Here is a 20,578-nt window from a genome sequence, read left to right on the forward strand (position 1 = left end):
TTTTTTGCAACACTGACATTAGGAAACCAAGGCGTGGTTTTTAAATCAAATCACTTTTGCAATTCTACTTGGCTAGAGAGAGCCTGTTATACTCATTTAAAATACCAAAAATATTGCTGTAATGGTTTTGATGAGTTACATTGATTAGAAGGACGTGGTAGGTTTGTTTTTTGTAAGTTATTGATGTGATTTTCATGCAAACTTCATTGATAGGAGGTAATAAAACTTTATGTAGGTTTTATTAATTATTTGTCTTTATCATCATTAACAGAACACACTGAACTTACACAGGAAAATATAATAAATAGTCCCAATGTACTAAATAAAGTAATAAGGTTAATTTCTTTCCTGCTGTCAGTAAATTCATGTTAGCAGTCTCTCGTCAGCTTGACATCAATTAATGATTTTAATTCCAGACTCTTGTCACAGTACTCACCACCCTTTTGTCTAATTAAAATGGATGATGCATGATGAAGGGAAAACACAAGACTTCTGTTCTTGTTGTAACATTTCTATTCATTAGTATACTTTTACAACAAAGGGCTTGTGGCTTTAATGGTACTAGAGAAGGATGAAGAGAAGTTCATTACATGCTGGAGATAAAGACCCATATACCCTTAGGAAAATACAATACAGGAAGCATTTTATGGAATAACTTAATCCTTCGGGGGGGGGGGGAGGGGGGAAATCAGTGTTATTTTAGTTACTAATGAACAGACAGAATGTTTCCCTCTAAATTTAGGAAACATAATATGCGAACGACACCCACTGAAATCACAGCCTTGTTTACATTCACACAAAAAAGTGCTGTCAGCCTATTGATTGATCTCCAAAAGTAGCAGCAAATCTGACAATACAGACACAGCCACCTGATCCGCCTCCCCCAGGGCAGCGCCTCTGCGGGACCAAGGGGCGCGGTGTCCCCGCCGGCAGCCGCCGCAGCATCGCCTCCTCCCGCGGCCGCCAAAAGCAACTCCCACGTCCCGCTTGGAGAGGTGTCCCCAGCTGATAGCCCGGCACCGGTCACTGCCGAGCCGAGCCGAGCAAAGCCGAGCCCAGCCGGGCCGGGCCGGGCGGCAGCGCCGAGCCCGCAGCTCCCCCTCCCGGCCCCGCGCCGCTCCCGAGGCACCAACCGGGCCAGAGAACTGGGGAGCTGAGCAGCGGAACTATGTAAATGTAATTCCTTCTGTAACCCAAAGGAACAGAAGGTCATGTTTTCCAAAATAGAAAGGGGGGAAACCAGCACAGCAGGAGGTTTCTGTTCCAGACGGTGACTACACGTGCACCTTCCCAGCACGTCATTGCTCTGCCGTGCTAACTGTCCTCCAGCACGAACAGCAGAAGCTGTAATTGTACAGCTGCTTTTACAGAGCAGAGGAAACCCTCGGCTCCACAAGCCACCTTCTGACCGCTCTATCATCCTCCCAGCACCTCTGGAGCCTCCGTCATAGCGCTTCCATCAGTACAGTACATTCTCTTCTGAAAGGTTTCTCCTAATTGCCTCAAGACTGATCCTCCCAACATGGGTGTTTAAGTGTTTAAGCACTTGATTTTGCATCCATTTCAGTGGAAGTTGAGGAATAATACATTCATGGCTGGGCTTCGCGAACGAAGATTTGGGAAGGCTTTATCCACATTTGTTACAACACTAAGATTAAAACACTTCTCTGGTAACCCAGAGATTTATAGAACATTGGCAAAGCTCTTAAAACAGTGTATTAACCAGAGAAAATATCCTGTAGACTTTCTTTCCAAGAGAAGGAAGTGCCTCTAGAGTTGGATTACAGCATATGCACTGTTCACCCACAGCTGGGATCACGAACTTTTAATCATGAGACTACATATGAATTGCAACTTTCATCTTTCAAGCATTATCCAGCAGTGAACCACGCCGGATTCAGATGCATTTCTCGAAAACTTCTCAAAGAAGTATGTTTAGTTCATTCCTCTGTTATCTACTACCTGGGTACAAAGAGTAAAGTTGTTTGGGTTGGAGAGCACTTGCATTGCCAGAGGAAGTCAGTCCAAGGCTGAAGACGGCCAGCACATATAGCCTTGCCATGTGTGTCAAGAACTGCACGTGCCTGAGCTAAAGAAGCGCAGATTACAGGCAAAGGTTTTGGATTTGCTGAAGATTTATTTTGTAATGAACACAGAACTGCAGGAGAAAGAAAAAAGCAAAGAAAAAAAAAGGCAAGGAAAAAAAAGCACGAAACAACTACCAACAAAAAATGAAACTGAAGGAAAAATCCAAGGGTGAAAGAGGGAGAAACAAAGGTATCAGAACCTGTTGTTGGAGGGATGTCTCTCTCCAGCAAGGTCAGAACACAAAAGCAGTAGGTTTTCTGAACAGTTCTGTCTTCCCATCTCCTAAGAAAGAGACTACACTAAAGGGCTTTTAAGAAATCAGAAAACGTTTCAGGGCAATCAGGTTGCAGGATATCAATGGACACTCTGGCTACATATTGAGCAAAGTCTACCCTGGGAGACCCTTAAAGACCAGATGTAGAGAGTTTCTATAATGGAAAGGTCTGTGGGCTTCCAGAGGTTTAGATCCAGAAGCACAGCAGAGGGTGACCATTCATATGAACTAATTCCTCTTGGTCATTGATAAAAGTTTCAAAATCTGGTTTTAAGTCTATCCTACATAGCAAAGCCTGTGTAAAACTATAAGTAGTTAGAAGCATCTCTGAAAGCTCAAGATAATCCACTCATCTCCAATCTGTAAAATCCAAGAGATTTTAGGAAGATGTGCAAACCACAGGTCCATCATGGGACTCTGGAATTCATAGAACACCTTCTATAACAAAACACGAAGAGCCCAGGGCTAACTAAAGTCAAGTCCCAAGACTCTGCAGTATAGATTCCTTCTTAGGAAACACAAGGACAAGTTCAGAAAACCTATTGCTTATTTTTGCCTTGAGGTTTTGATTGGTGCCACTGTTGGGGAGAAGCACACTTTCCAAGAGCACAGCAGAGCCCAGCTGGATTTTCAGATCAGCGCTTGGCAGACACTTAAAGATGTTGCAAGGAGACTTGTCTTTCCGGAGTAAACCAGCGTTAAAGCACAGTGACACAGGGCAATGTTCTATGGCCTTGGATGAACTGCTATTCCAATATTTGGAGAATTTAAAAATAGGGAGCATTTTGCATCATTTTGGTAAGACTAGTGGGTGGTCTCCTCAGATGACACCCCTAACTGTTCCAGTATTTGTTTTTCATTGAAAGCTGCCTGTATTTTCAACTAGATAACTTCATTTTGTGATCAAAATTACTTCAAGATTGTCAGTGAACCATATACAGCTTAAGAGATACATAGCTTAAGAGATATGCTCCTTAATCAGAGAATCAATAAATTATTATTAATAATATATTTATAGAAGGACATTTTATTAATTTTAATCATGGTAAATTGAAGAGCATTAGTTTTCTTATTTGTCTCATAATACACATGAACACTGCTTTTCAGGTTTTAAAGAAAATACTATTGTAAGCACAATACTATTAAAATTATCAAGTCAAGGCATAATAATTCCATAAAATTGTGGGCATGATTGATTTTTTTAATGGGCTGTTCACTTGTTCTCTGACCCCCCTAAGGATTTTTGCTCCTAGCCTCTCATACATAGTAAATTCATTAAATCCAACCTATTTCCCCAAAGTATTGCATCATTTTAGAGGTATATAGTATCAAAACAGAACAAGTGAATTGTACTGCTAAAAAATTTGAGGGGAAAAAAAACCACAGAAAACAAAGTTAAAATAGCAGCCATGATGAGCCAACACTGACAGTAATATTTTACTCTGTCTCCTAGTAAGCATTTTGAGCGATTGTTCAGTTAATTTGCAAAAGTACTCTTCATTAACAGCATGTATCTAACATCATAATTTTACAGGATCAAAAGGAAACTCTCGGCAATCTAACTGCAAAAATATTTAGTCTCTATGGACCAAATCAACATCCGAATTTTACAGAAACATAAGGAAGCACCTCACACATTTGGTTGCTATTTTATTATCTTTTATTAGTTGTACATGCCACTACCCCAAAGAAGTTGCATTCTCTTATAACACAAAGGAAAGCAAATACACAGGGAGAGAGAGTAATGGGAGGAGGAGGACCCATGTTACAGTAACATCAAGCTGTTATGAAGTTCTGGCACATGCATTTTCTGCAGTTTCAGTGAACACTTAAAATTGTTTTAATAACAAACGAGGAGTGAGATTGTAGGAAAGATTCAAATTGGTTAGCATAACTTGATGGACAGGGATTAGGAATTTGCTCCATGCATTGAGGGCTATACAAATAATTTCATAATTCTACCTTGGTACCCAGCGTGACTATTGCAACCTCTCTTATATCATCACATGGACAGTCTATACTCTCACCATTCTTACGGAGAGAGACAGAGAGACACAGAGAGACAAAGAGAACGAAGAGAGAGAAAACGTTACCAACTCACATGTAAAGTCTTTCTTCTTTGATTAAATGTACATGGCTAATTTTCTGGGGACCTAATGTTACTAAGAAACCCTCCAAGCAGGGCCAGCTGGGGTTCAGCAGGGTGTATGAACCAGGGAGCAGGGCAGCGTGTGTGTGGCCAGCTGTCCTCCTGCCCTGAGCTGGCAGGAGCAATAGAGGCAGCTTTCATGGCTCTGCACCTCTGGCAGGAATTTATCCACCAAGTGGCTGCTCTACCCATGCATAAAGGGAAGTGGGCTGCACAATCACCTTCATATCCAAAGTCACTTGTTTCCTTCAATTCCAGTCTTCCCCTTTAGCATTTAATCTGAAAGCACTTTAGTTTTGAAAACAGGAATAAATTTAATGACCCTGCCTCACTTTTGTTAAAAAAGAGAAAATAAAAACCTATCAGACAAGTAAAAAACATCTAGGCACTGTAAGCCAGCCACCCTCTACAGTCAGAATGGATGGAGAAGGACATGAATAAATTTTTACATCAATTTATGCTAGTATGTTTGCTAAAGAGTAAAAAAATTCCCATAATGTAATCTAAACGGATGGTCACAAATGATAAAGTTTCTGGAGTTTAACAAGTAAAACTAATGAATGCATATTCCTAGCCTGCCTTAACTGTAATGTAAATCACTCAACCTTAAAAGAACTGAAAGCAAACCATTTTAGGAATAACTGAGGAGACTACACAGGAGTTACTGTGGCTCTGCTATTCCACTGAGCTGTTACTGATGAAGCCATCATTTATAACTTTTGCTCTTACCCACAGAAGACCAAGGTACATAGAGATGATGGTTAAAGGAACCATGACAACTAACTAGTGATACCTCCTGTACAAAGACAACAAAATTTCCCTTCAGAGTTTCTGCATTGATTCTAAATTTATGGTTGAGCTATAGCATGATTTTTAGATAAATAATTCTAATTCATAGTTCACTTTCACTGCTGTGTCTGAATCTATTCATCATTTAGCAATCAAATTTTGTAAAGTTTGTCTCCTTATTGAAGTGATGCTACTCAAAGAGGTTGTCTCTCCACACACATCCCCAAACACTACTTAATATATAACCCAAGCTTTCCAAGATTTTGCCTAAATTCATCTAAGAGACACCAGAGTCTGGGCCCCAAATATCTAGGATTACAAGAGACAGGATGAAAAGTAGACTGGAAATACTGAGAAGACCATATGACATTTATAATATTTAAGGTCTTTAATGTTAAGGAAAGCTGACAAGGAAAAATAGAGGTACTCACCACTCATTTTTAACATTAGCAGTTTAATATACATATCATTCCATAAACAGACTGCATGGCACATAAATAGACTGAACTCCAGTGACAAATATACTGGTAAATATAATTTTTAGTTTTTTCCTAAATTTATCAATGAAAAAAACTAGATATGTAAGACTTTCAAGAAAAATACAAAACAGACTTCATTCTATATAAATATTTGTTTTCTGAAAATGTCAATAAAATCAGTTATAGAATATATAGAGACAACATTTCATCTTATTACTTCAGTCTCCTCAGTAAGGAAGGGAGCTCTGGGTCTATAAAAGATGATTAACGCAGCCAAAGGAGCTGTTGATACTAATGTCCAAAATAAATCCAGCTTTCTCTCGTTATTTAAAGTAGGTAAACATATCAACATGTGGGAAATTTCATCAATGAAAATTGAACTTCAGTTATTTAATTTAAAAGACAAACTCTCTCTATCAAGGTTTAAGCAAATACTGAAGTCTACCTCTCCTGTTCTTGCTTCATTCGTATTCTCTCCTCTTCTGAAGTAAGAGCTTCCTGCACTTTTATTTTACCAGTTTTCTCACTCTTGTCATCTTTGCGATGTTTGCCAAACCTGTTAATAACACACAAAAAAAGAATCTAACTTGTGAAATGAACAAAACTGTATTTTCCTTTTCCTATGACAAAGAGAGTACTCCAAGAAGGACTGTTTGGAAACCAGGAAAAGAAAGTGCAAAGACCTCAGAATCTCAATTTTTAATATTTTCAGACTGCTTCTGCATTTTTTAAGGTTTTTTTAATTTTATTTCACTCCCCTTAAAAGTTTACGTAATTCCTCATTAAAGAACAGAACAATCAGAAAAATAATAATTGGACCACATTCTTCTTTCATGCCAGGATTTTGGTATTGCTATTCTTAAATACACAGTCAAACAATGTTTTAGAACACTATCTCTGCCAAAGAATGCAACTCAGGTTCACATTAAGCAAAGGCTTCCACATACGGACCTTGAGAGACACGGAGCTGTACATCTGACAACTGCCCAGAGCTCAGTCCTGCCCTCCGCACCTGCCCGGCAAGGGCAGTTTCACCACACAGTGGACACCATTCAAGAATGTAAATTTATTTTTTTCAGCACCAAGATTTTTTTAAACTTTATTGCTCTTTTCCCCCAAGGGTGTTGCAGAGCCGGGAGGGTGAGGGGAGGGATGGAGCTGGCTGGGCTGTCCCAGACAGTTCGGGGTGCTGCCAACCCAGGGTTTGACTCTTCACATCTCCTCTTCCCTCTACCGGCTACATTTCAAGTATTTTAGATTTCTTCCATATTTGCACATTCCACTGTTTTCTTTAAACTTTCAACAGAGAAGAATTTGGCATTTGAGATACTCAGTTATTATTAGGACAAAATTACGCATATTTCTTAAGACACTTCTGACCTATTCTGAAAGAAATGACTTTTGTATAGAGGGAACCAAACACTTAAATATAACTTTTAATAGATCTAAATCTTAGATGAAAAATTTCTATTTAAGGTAGAAGGGCTAACACGTATCTATTAAACAGTATTTTATTATATATACCAATTAAATGTGGCATCATTTATCACAGCAAAAGCAGGAAGAATTTTACTTTTTTTAAACCAAATGCTCATCTGAGAGCTGACTGACACTGTGGCACTTCATACTCAGGTTCACATCAAAAGTGAAATAAAAGCACTGAGACATGCAATGAAACATGTCCAGCAATAGTGCAGATAGGACATCCCAAATGCTCACAAACAGTGAAATAAACCACAGAGTTCTTAAAACTTTCTTCTGACCTGTTAATGTAACCTCTTTAAAATGTTTAGAATTCAGTAGGCATTTATAATATAATATTTTCCCATTTGTTCCTTTTGATTCTAGTACAAAGTCATTGTGTGGGTTGAAGACACATCACACAGCAATCCTGCAGAACGATTAACTGCTGGCCACTCAGTTGAGAGATAATATTTATACTGGGTAATCATGTTTATGGCTCTTAGGGCAGCTCTTTAAAAACACAACAACACAAAAATAAAGTCTAGGAGTATGTACACAAACTTTAAAGTGTGCGCCTGTTCTCCACAGTTCCCAGATTTCTCATTTCCAAAGTAATTCAGGCACCTGAAAACTAAAACTGTTCATTAATAACCACCTGAAAAGGGATAGGCATAGGACATGATATGGTTAAGAAATACAAATAGGACATAGAGATAAAGTCTCTGATTTTATGATCTCTTATACGTAAAACTGACATATTTAAATTCAGTCATTCAAAACACCAACATGTATCTTTTAAAACATCCACTTGTTTATTAGAGAGTAGTCAAAACCATTATACAAAACATTTACATATATGACACAAGAGATTTAAATCAAGTTCTGGATGTTGTACACCAGACAAAAGAGAATGGTTAATTTAAAATAGCCCTAAAACCTCTATCCAAGAGAGGAGTTTTGGCAGAAAAACAGTGGAACTGAGCCATTTCACCCTGATAGACAGAGAGTGCCTGAGGTGGCAGCACAGGTCTGACTAACAGAACACACAGAATTGTGAGGAGACAAGCAACATATGTGTGACTGTAGCACAGCATCTCTGAGATGCCCACATTGGCTTCTGTCTCCTGTCCTTCCTCAACCCATTCAAAATGTTAGGCAAAGCAATTGAATCACATTCAGGACTACCCAGTTTATTTTTGAAAAAGAAGTAGTGGTTTCAAAAAAAAAAGGGGGGGAAATTGTATTAGCTAGTGGCCATTAGGTTTTGGCAGCAAAACAGAATTTCTGCCACCATAAATCAATTCATTGCAAGTATGAACAGATATGTACTGAAATCAATACCTTATTAGAAAAATAAAGTACACAGGAAATTTCTAATAATCCTTGTAAGCAATCTAATAAATGTATGGTCAGGATGCATGACTGTGGGAACAGCATTTCTAATGTTAACACGCAATCCAAAACTAGCAAAATTCAATGGTTTGAGTTTCCAAATCCAACCACCCAAGTCCAGAGCACACTGCACTCATGCTGCGTTCCCACAGAGGCAGAGGTAGGTATCACACATGCAGCAACTCAGAGCAGAACTCAGAGGGTTCAGTTTGCTTTGACTCATGAGCAAGGTGTGGCAACAACCCTTCTTCTCTTTCAGGGTTTTCTTTCTGGGAAAGAATGTTTCTTCTGCTCTCTGGGACCGTTCTGATAAAGTCTCTGGAAGACATCTCTGGTCTTTCCCAGGCATTTCAAAGGGTGGCCATATTGTTCCCACTCTGACCGGAGACTTTCCAGTGCCCATCTCTGGCAAGCTCTGTGGTCATCCCAGCCTAGCAGAGTATGAACCACGCTGGTCTTGCAAAGTTGCCTTCTCTGGATTTTGTCACCCGCAGAAGTGATATATCTGCCATAATCACCACTGCCTGTAACAAGTTCAGCAACGTTAAGTGCAGTGTCCCTACACTAGAACCCAGAATAACAAATACCATCCTCCCCCCTCCCTGACTGTGGCTTTGCGTTTTTAGCACAATTGTTAATTGTGGATTAACAATCTCGAAGCATCACTAAGATGCTGAGAAAGCATCTCAAGAAGATGCTGAGAGAGCCACCAAGCACTTGAGAAAGGTGTTGAAAAGAACTGTGATGGAGATACATTTGTACGCACTCCCCACCTCCTTTTTTTCCGTAGGAGCAGTCAACACTGCCCACTCCAAACATCATTCAAAGTCTTTGGCAAGATTACTCTTGCTAGCAATTAAGTGTGTTTGCTATTTACTTCTATTAAAAGTGTTTGCTCCATGAAGTGTGATTTATAGTCATAATGAAACCCACAGCCCAAATCAGCATCCTCTCCACCAAATTTATAACAGACATTTATAAATTATTTAACAGTCATATTCAAGCTAAGTTTAACTACAGAAAAGCAACATCCAGCAATGCTAAGGCAAACCATTAAAGCTAGCTCTTAACACTCCATCAACTGTTCTGTGGTGTGACTACACTGGTGACAAGCTATTCAAAATCACCGGTCCTAATTTCCTCAGGTAGATGTTTCCTGCACTGATTCATGAATATTAAGCAAAACAGGACACCTAGCAGTGAGGCTATTCAGACCACTGAAATTCCAGAAGCCTATGCAATAGCCCTTCAAAACACCAAATGCACATCCCACAGCTACTATGTACTGTCTTCACAGCCGGTGGTAAAGCCCTTTTTCCTGCTGTCTGGTGGCCCTTGTTCAGTTGTTTGAGTCAAAAGAAGCCAAGTATGGGTCAGGTTCCCAGAATCACTCCCAGTATTTAAAACACCCCAAACTGAATGCACCAGCCCAACAAAAAGAACTGGCTTATCTATGAAAAAGTTTCACCTTCTTACAAGTGCAACTGGCATAGCCCCTGACTTGCCCCATGAACATTAGTGTGTGTGACACCTTCTCCACAGTCCACCAGGCTTTGCGTCATTTTGAATCTTACCTCTTAACTGCTCAGGTACTCAAAAGGAAGGAAAGATGGAACTAGGATGTATGTCCCATACATGACCCATGGCAATTTTGGAACCTTACTGCTTCCAGTATTATTTCTTCCCTAATCCATACATTGAATGGCCTGGCACACCCACATAATAAGTTCCCCCACTGAAGCGACTGTTCACTTACTGATAACAACCTAAGGCTGTTACTCCCAAAGTGCAATTGTTAACGATATCTCCCTTGTAAAACAGCAATCACCATCCATTTGTCCTATGCCAGAGAAATTCTAGACTTTTGCAAGGCCTCGAGGATACAGCCAAGTGCTGTGATCCCAGCCCTTGCTGCTCCCTCCCCAGACGCAGGAGCTGTTCTCTGCTGCGTGCAGCTGGTTAGCGAGTGCCTGAAGCACCTGGTGATTGTCAGGCACTTGACTGAACCTGAGATGGTCTCGTTCTCATCGCTGTGAGGCTGGCTGCTGGGATACTTGTTGCAATTCTTACAAATGCAAATGAAATGACAACTTGTCTTCTGATACAGACATGAAAACTCCACCACTCAGCATCTGTGCACAGCAATGCTCCTTGCATTAGTGAAAAGGAGGACAGTGCTTAAAAACAAAGGTAAAAACTACTGTTGGAATTAAAAACCAAAACCATGCAGAAAAGGAGCATCTGCGGCACTGATGTTCTGACAGTCCTGAGAATCTAATTCTAAGCTCCTGTCACTTGCTAAGTTCAGTGCCAACAATTTGACTGTGAGCTATAAAAGCCCTACCTAAATCAGTGCACAAGATACCAATGCACAGACACAAGTTACTACATGATGTGCAACCAAATTACATACACTACTGCCTCACAAAGTTGTCATATAAATGATGAAAACAATTCTGTTGCTAAAGCTTGAGCTGCACCAGCTACTGTGGAGCACTTGCAGCCACAGCAGCACAACACTGACCTGAGGCCACCACTTTCTTCAATCTCAATTCTGAGAAGCAGAGCACAGAATATTATTAATGAGGGTGGAAAATAAAGGAAAAAAAAAGTGCACATTTTCCTCCAAACTCCAAGTAATAAAAAAATTACCACTTTGTTCATAAACATATCCTCTCATTGACATAGCTTAATACTTCTTTGAGGACTCAAACTGTATGGTTACAGAATAATCTCTTTACAATAGTAACAATGTTTACCTCACATAACAGCTAGTTTATTCAGCCGCTCTCTTATTTAAATCCTGTTATTAAAAGTATAGCTAAAAAGTAGTTTAATTTTATTTTGTAACTGTACAAGCAAAGGCTATAAGAAAAAAACATCTATGACTAATTGAAATACAGGTTGTAAATTAAAAATACCCTGTCTGTCCAAGACTGTGAGAAATTGATAAAAGAGAGCAGCTGAAATCTTGTTCACTCTAATTGCCAAGATACTCCAGGGTTCTACTTAATTTATAGCTTCTTAATTCTCCTCTTACATTAAGGGCTAGAGAAAGTTTCCAGGTAAGTGTAAATGCTCAAAGTTATATTCACAGATCCACAGACTTAATCCTTAAATTCAACCAACAATAGCAATCACAATTAAGTGAAGAAATTAAAAATTGTAAGAGGACTGTTTTTTAAAAGTATGATCTCCAGAATATCTGATGCCAAGTCGCATCAGAGGAAAGGACCATCCTCAGACCTGTGATACTAGTTTGTCACATTATTATTAATAAAAAGACAAGAACATAGACCTATATGCCGTAAGCTTGACCCTCAAAGAGGAAATCCTATGAACTCTGGATAATCTAATCAAACTAAAATGAATACCCAAACCTCTCTGTCAGTCCCTAGCTGGCTCACTTTCAGGTTTACTTACTTGAATAACTGTCACCAACTAGGAGGTGACCTAATCCAAAGCCTATCACACAGAACAGAGAGGCACTGACTAGGAATTGCCTTCAGTGGCTTTGGGCCAATGCATTAGAGCAACTAAAAAGAGAAGACAGAACATTTGAAGAACAAGCTCAAGCTACGACATGATGTCATATATATAAAAAATGTGAAATGTATATAAAATACACATGTAGACATAAAGAACACATAAATGATTTAGCAAAAATAGACATAAATACAGACAGAACAAGTGAAGAAAGGAGGATGTATGAGTGGTAGCAAGAGAAATTTCAATTTACAAGGTATCTCAAAAATAGATTCATTTTAAAGGAATATACATCAGCATCCTTGATATAACAGAAATAATATACACATAATCTGCTAAATGGATTGTACCCTGATGCGTTACTGATGAGATCATTGTCATCTGCCAAATCATCCACATATTTCATTAGAATAAAGAGCTATAGAAGAAACATGCATTAGTTGATTAATGAAAAAAAATACACAAAAATTGATTGAGACAGAAGTTCAGTAGCATTATGTTCCTTAGTACAAAAAAGACCATCATTAAAAATTAACAAATGGTAAGTGTCTTGAGATATTCTGTCAGTGCTTTCTGTCTTCAAGGCATGCTCTTTTCCCCACAGTAGCAAACTATTCACAGGCGCACACAGACACATATAACCTAACCCTACTTAAAGGATTTTGCAATGATTTCTGTAATCTCTTTCACCCTGCTGTATCAGCAAAATCATGAGATTCATATTGCAAAATATTATTGTGACACACAAAACCATTCTGTTGCTAAAAAAAAATTTAACAAGCATAAACAAGGACTTAACATAGCACACAAATACAAATCACCTCGTATAGTGATGACTTGAGGGTTTACAAGCCTTCTTTTCCAAGCAAAATTGTGCAAGTGCTATTTTTAAAAATATGCTTGTAAGTGCAAATATTTACATATTTGCAATGGATTTCTTGAAATAGCCAGTTATCACATGTAATCAAATCAGTAGATCCTACTCTACTTGTTAGGAGGGAGTGGAAAAACTGCTGAGTGACTCAGCAGCAGCACTGTCCTGAGATGACACAGAAGCACTGATGTAGAGGCACCTTGATGTAGGAGCTTGTGGGCATAATTAAAATAGACATTTATAACTTCATTTTCCATGGGTTTCTTCGCCTATACTAAAACTGATAAAGCAGCAATCTTTCTCATGCAACATTCAGCAGAAGACCCCTGCCCAGGAGGGTTGCTGGGGAACTCTGCTGTCACAAAACAAGAAAGTGCAGTACAAAAGGTCATATGCAACTCATGAAAATAAAGAATAGCCTGAAAAGGTACACTTGTACCTCTTCAGAGCAATAAATTGCCTTCAAGCTCAGCCACAAACACAGAAATTCAAACCATGAGAACAGAAGTGGCTATCACTGCAAATTAGCAGCCCTCTTTAGTGGTCACCTTGGGCCTGAGAACTGTAGAGCATGTGATGGTCTATGTTATATTCACACATTTTCTCCCAACAGCCTCTGCATCACCTTCCAAACATTAAAAACCATTTTTCAGCATCATTCAAGTGGGGATTCTAGTTCATCTCACCAAAATAAGTCTATCAAAAACAACAGCCAGGATGGCACATACATCACAACACTTCATGTACAACATCACCGGTGATTCCCACAACTTCCTGGAAAGAAGTGGAAACAACATATGCAATCGGTAACTGTTTCCAGTCAGTGAAGCTTAATCTGCCTGTCTTCATGAGTCAGTATCCCAACTTCATAGAAAATGGGTATGATGCCAAACCAAGAGACATGTCAGGAGGTTTCATTCAATTATTTTCATAAACAGTTTTGATAACATTTCCTGAAAGGCATGACACAACAGGCAGAATATTATTCACACCAAGTCGCTCTCTTTTCACAACTTAAGCATTTGTAATATTTACTTCCAGCATAAAATGGTGGAACTTTTAAAAACAGATTTCTTTTACCGAAAGACCATCTGTTTGCAAATTTCTAAACCAAAGATAATCTTCTTGCATTGCTACTCATGATTGCCTAAAGCTAGTTGGAGCCATGAACAGTTCTAATAAATAGATAAATAAATCACAAAAAAAAAAAAATTTTTAAAAAAACCCTAACAACTAATTCAAACTACTGTGGTTTAAAAGCAGGCTGAGAAGGTCAAAAGAACTATGGATAATTTTACAATGATAATACTGGAAAAACAGCAGCAAGACAGCAAACAGACAGGAGAGTCTTCTGTTGTATGTCCAAATCTACTCAATAAGCAATACCACAACACATTATAAGTCACCATAAATAACTCATTTTCATGGTGGTCAGCCAAAACCTGTTAAACTGTGGATTGTGGTATCCCTGAAGGAATCAGTAATAAAAAAAGAAAGCTTCTGCTTAGGCACAACTTTGTTAACAATCAGCAATGATGGGAGCAACCACAGAAGCAGTACACAACATTTTAATGGACAATTCATAATATTCTAAGTTTGTGACCAAAACTCTTTAATGCTGTGTATGTATTCAAAAAAGAGAGTAGTTATTGACTTGCCCAAAGCTTAAATTTGGTACACTAAGCATGTGCTACTTGTCAATGAAGAAAGTAGCTCATACCTGTGATACAGCCAAGCTAATCCACTCTTTATATCAATCAATCAATCAATCTATCTATCTATCTATCTATCTATCTATCTATCTATCCTAATGGGCAACATATCCTTACATTGCTGTGATTCAAATGCTCCTTTCCCACCTCTCTGACAGAATGTGCCCATCATTACTGCAGTGCACTGTTCTAAAATGCAGTATTGTACAGTAAGATGTTAAACTGTAATTGAAAAACTGTAAATACAAACTGGGAAAAAAAAATAAAGCCTCACTTGCAAAGTAAAGAGCAAGCTCCTGAAAAAGTTTGAGTGAAGGCCTGCAGTAAGTTAACTTGTCTTTCACAGACTGCACCCACAAAAGCCGATGTACAATCCTCTACTTCGCAATACATAATACCATAAATAGGGATAACAAAAAATTCCCAAATTCTAAGCAGCAGCAGCAGCAGCAGCCACTATTAACAGGTGCCTGACTATCTAAAGTACAATGCAGTCCTTCTTCTATAAGATAAGCAATTTCTCTGAGTCAAAGTAAAATGCTACATCCCAGTGCACTGGGTGCCATGTCCAGCCCACCGCCTCTCACTCACACTGTGCCAAACAGGTGACACCACCTTACACCCCAGCACTCCCCCCCGACAACTGCTGCCCTGTAACTATGCAGCAAGGTGAGCACACTTTCTGTTGTTGCATTTGTCACACTCCACAGAGGACTTTAAAAATTGTGGACCAATTTAGGTGCTAACAATATTACATCGTCTGCCACTAATTACCAATGTCCACTAAGAATGCTTAGAGAGAGCGTTTAACCATGGCTACTCTTCAACACATTCTCTTCTCAACTGTACTTCTAATTCCTGCTCTGTTCATTTTAATGCATTATTGTTTCCAAATACAATGCTTCAAAATTGCAAATTATGTCTGGCTGAAGGGCTGATTATGAGAAATCCTATCACTTCTGCCTCTGCGTGAATAACTCTGATAATAATGAGTGATTGATTGAGCTCCAAGAAGTCCAAATTATGAGAAGGGTCAATTTGAACATTTTTATTAGCTTCTTTTGTTAAATCTAACACTTTGCCAGGCCAGAGACAAATACTGCATCTGGTTACCATGATTTTTTCCAGCCCTACAGAAGTATAATTTAGAAAATGGGTACTGTTCTAAAGGCAGACCTTATAAGAAATGTTAATGAAACATAAAAATCCGCCCATTTTACTGGCCATCAAGAGATGGCCAAAGCAAAAGAAAATAAAAAGAAAAAGTTACAAGGAAAATTTGCTACAATATTTTCCTGACAGAAAAGGAAAAAAAAAAAATCCCTCTAATATGAAGAGTCATCATAACTCCATTTTACAACCAAAATGTTCACTTGATACGTATAAGGTATGGCCTGCCTCATGTAAACATGAGCTACAACATAAAAGTCACTAAAAATGCTTGCTAAGCACATGCAACAGCAGAGAAACGAGGACAGAAATGTAACACACAAGCTAGTTAGACCAGGAAATTGCAGTAACATTATTCCAACAACTGAAGTCTTGCAGTCTAGCAGATATTCTGTATAAAATCAGCAAAAGTTAACATAGACATGTAAAACACTAATCAAACTAGTTGTAGTTTATCCAGAAGCTTCCATAGATTAAAATTTCCCTACAGGTCTCATTACATAGAAATGTTAGTAAGTCAGTCAGCACTTTTTCTGTCAATTACTAAAAATCTTTGTTGATACACATCTCCTAGAAAATAACCTCTGTAGGGTAAATTAAACAGTAGGTGGTGTATCTATATTTTTAGCCTCATTCACATATTTACAATTATAGGAGGTAGGAAAGCTCCAGACAATATTCAGCAGGAGACAACAGTCAAGAGTGTAAGATCTGTAGGACAAGTCTAACCAAAATATCCCTAGAGCCAGACAAGTGTGCACCTGTCATTCTCTTCTCAGAGGATGCCTACAATGCCAAAAAACAAGTCCCCTCGCTGAGCCACAGAACCTCAGTGCTCATGGTTGCAGGCTACAGCTTAGGGTCTCCTATTTTGTTCTGGGTTCCACAGTGCCACCCAAGTCTCCTTATGGATTAAAAAATAAAGTTTAATTCTAAACCCAAATAAATAATACTAATAGGACACTTTTACAAGGTCCTTTAGAGTACAATTAATTTAATGCCCTTGAAGTGTTCAAGGCCAGGTTGGATGGGGCTTTGAGCAACCTAGTCTAGTGGAAGGTGTCTCTGCCCATGACATGGGGGTTGTAACTAGATGATCTTTAAGTTCCAACTCAAACCATTCTCTGACACTGTGAATCTACATTATAATAAAAAACAGAGAGAAAAAATAACAAGTACATTAATTTGAAAGTTTGCTACAAAGATAGGGCTAAGGCACAGGACTTAGCCTGAACCAAGGCTCTGGCTAGTAAGTGTTAACATGCCGCTGCTGGTTTCACATAACTCTGCCTGTTCTATCAGCTGATATTTTGCCCTGCGGCATGAAAATTTAGTTTACACATGCAGCATCTTCTGGGCGGAAAATGAAGAGCAAGACTTTGCACTGCAGCATCACCACTGGAACAAACCATCTCTGGAGTAGGTGCAGTAAGACTCAGGTGGATCATTGCTGGGAAGGCAGTCTGGCAGCAAGTCCCTGCAGCAGCTGGTGTCAGGGCTTGCCCAGAGCTACCTGGAGCCCTGGAGATGCCTGGCATCCTGTAGCTGCCAGTACTCAGAGCCTGAGCTGTCTTCATGGTAACTGCAGTTGAAATAACTATATCAATTGTGATTTATACACCAGTGATTATTTTAGGGTGAAGCTGAGAGCAGAGATTTTTTTCAGATTGCAAAGATGCACAAAGCAGGACTTGCTTGGGACTGACTATAAGCAAGAGATGTGGGGTGGTGAGTTGGTTTTTTGGTTTTTTTTGTTCCAGTCACCTAGCAGAGAACATCTCAGACCTGGACCAGCCCCATACACACCGACATTTTTTTCTGATTTGTACCTGCTCAGGCACTATAACAAACAAGTGACTAGGCCTATATTTATTTAGAAACTCAAGCAGATGATGTTTAAAATAAACCTAATCTTGATATCAAAGATATCTGATTCCTGAGATGCTCTTCTCCAAATGAGATCACCTCTGCTCATGCCCAGTGCTGCACACAGTATACAGCAATTATCACTGCCATCTCACTATTTATTCTGAATATATAGCCCAAAATAAATCTTAAAGAAACATATCAATGAAAATGGCACTGAGTCTTCACATTTCATTTACCTTAAATAAATACTTCCTTTGGGGTTATAAAAGGCAAACAGAATCAGCAAAGTATTTGGAGCTCCACAGATAATATCAGGACTCCTAACAGTTACAGATTATAATATTGTTGGTACCCCTACCTGCTCAGCAACATCAGAGAAAAGAAATACTTTAATTTTAAAACTACAGCTGAAACTCCTGCTTGTGCCAGCATGTTGCACTATGGGTTAAAGACAAAGATAGCATCTATAACAACATTGAGAAATATTTGAGATTTATTTGTGGTATGTTGCTGTTGAAATGTGTGATACGAGTTCAGCTTGCATTTTAAACACTGCTGGCACACCTGGTGTTGAATACGCTAGAGGCACTTGCAATCGTTATAAAAATATACTTTCATTATTGTGGTACTCAAAATTGGTGATAAAGATAAGATTCTAGACGCATTTTTTGTTATTAAATTGTCTTTTTTCAGATCTTGTAGAGCTAACCCATAAACTTTGTTACTGATTAGACACTTTCTTAGCAAGTACTACTTATGACAGCTTATCATAACAAAGAAAATTACATACATTTTCAGCCATCCATCCACCATCCACCCACCTTCAAACTAAACACCAGTATCTAGAAGCTGTAGCATACATTTTTAGTATACAAATATTTTGTATTTCTACAATACAGGAAACACCACAGGACATCAGAACCCCTGGAGACACTAGCATGGACCAGGCATTATCTTATTTTTAAAATGAGAAAATAGTTTTTCTTCAAAGTTTAAGCAGCTTGCCAAACTCCACAAGTTTTTTGTATTGCAAGTACAAAAAACATAAGGACTAACTATGCTGATTCCATTGACAAAGTTAGGTCTATGAAATTAATATATTGACTGAACTAGCTATTTATAACAGAGAATTTCTCTAACAATATCAAGATGCTTTCAACATATAATACAAATCCTTTAAAACAGTAGTATGTTACCATATTTCTCAAAATTAATCAAGTTCACCAAGTAGTTTCATGAAACCATACTATGGTATTTTTCCTTTTCGGACCAGGAACTACGAGACTGACAACAAAAAAGTCCTGAAAAAAGTGTTAACGTGTGTAGAAACTATGAATTTATCTTCTGCAGAAGGAAACATTTCAAAATTTACTGTTAATTACATCATCAGCTAGACCAAACATACACTGTAAAACTAGCTCTTGAAGTGAATTCATTCCAGCAGGGTCTATTTCACAAACATCTACAGCGTTTTCTTGCACTTTTGCTTATTGTAAGTTTGCACAGAAGCAGTAAAATTTAATATGCTGTGGAACGCTATATTAACTACTGAAATGTTATAGCACGTCAAAAAGGTCTACTGCTACTTTGCAAACATGCTTACTTGAGTGCCACAAAATACTGACAAAATGAGTCAGATCTACCGTGGTGCTCTGCAATCAGGCCTGTGCACTTGAAATGTAAAAGCAGCTCCTTGACAAAAAAGTCATTCTACACAATCTCTAAAAGACATCTTTGTATATGACATAGTACAGATTTTGTTAGTATTTTGGAATTAGGTAAATATATCCCAAATCATCACTAACAAGACAAATTGCCCAGAACAGAATATACATACATCAAGCACAAAGGCACTGTCTCAAGAAATCCCTGAGCTGCAGATCACTGAAAGCCTGGAAGACAGACCTGGGAAGAACTGCCTTATGGTCACCTAGTTCTTGTATCTCATCTTTGGGAGCAACTACTGATCATGTCAGAGGTGAAGTATTGGGCTACAGGGACTTCCCAGGTATCATTCAACTCTGTGCACCCAAATTCTTATGCTCTTCCATTAAACTCTAAGGAATCTACCAAACATGAAAGGAATTAAAATTAACCCTTTCTCCCCTTCCAAAAGTAAGATTAACTTCCTTCATTTATGATTGGCTGAACCACAAATGCCTGAGGTTTTACTACATATCTATACTTTGGGATGAAAATGAAAAGTATCAGCATTAATAGAACACAAATTTTATGTACGTATCTAATTAAAAAACAGGTGACATTTTCTGGCGTAGCATTAAAGAGTGGAAAGGAAGATTTCTGTCAACTGTTTCTCAGTTCCACAGAAGATAATTACCTTTTCTAGCTCAGTGGATCATATCAGACACTATTAGTACCATATCAGCCAATCAAGCTTAGTATCCTAATAGTTGCGAGTCCAAGACAACTTGGAGTGAGATGCTTGGAAGCACAATAAAAATAACCTCTTCATAGATAACTTCTTCCTTAACACTAAGCATGCCATGACCCGCTCACAGTCACAAACACATGCATAGCTGCATTGCTTCCCATACCCTTAGGGTCCTGTGAGGGCAGCAAGTCCCTGTGAGTAATCACCTATCACAAAAGTCCTTTAAAATTCAAACTTTTTGGATTACAACCTTATTGTACATACACATGCTCTTGCTTTATGAGAAGGATAAGTACAAGTGGATTGATTTATATTTTTTGTACCAGCAATTATTCAGTATATCTTATTCCTATCTTCTCTTACCAGGGACAAATATTTTTCACCAGGAGAGTGGCTAAGCACTGGAACAGGCTGCTGAGAGAGGCTGCCGACCCTCCATC

General features: G+C 38.6%; 1 protein-coding gene across 13 annotated transcripts in view; it reads right to left on the minus strand.

Moving 5' to 3' along the window:
* The window catches only part of PARD3 (par-3 family cell polarity regulator), a 447,662-nt gene that overhangs the window by 109,729 nt on the left and 317,355 nt on the right, over positions 1-20,578 (minus strand). For 12 of the 13 annotated variants that reach the window (XM_032683091.1, XM_032683072.1, XM_032683083.1 and 9 more), the window contains one exon: positions 6,225-6,335. The exons of the other annotated variant lie outside the window; for it this stretch is intronic. In XM_032683091.1, the coding sequence (XP_032538982.1) occupies positions 6,225-6,335 (111 nt within the window). The remainder of the gene's footprint in view (positions 1-6,224; positions 6,336-20,578) is intronic. 13 annotated transcript variants of the gene reach the window in all.

This window comes from Chiroxiphia lanceolata, chromosome 1 (genome assembly GCF_009829145.1).
Source record: "Chiroxiphia lanceolata isolate bChiLan1 chromosome 1, bChiLan1.pri, whole genome shotgun sequence".
Classification (NCBI taxonomy): Eukaryota; Metazoa; Chordata; class Aves; order Passeriformes; family Pipridae; genus Chiroxiphia; species Chiroxiphia lanceolata.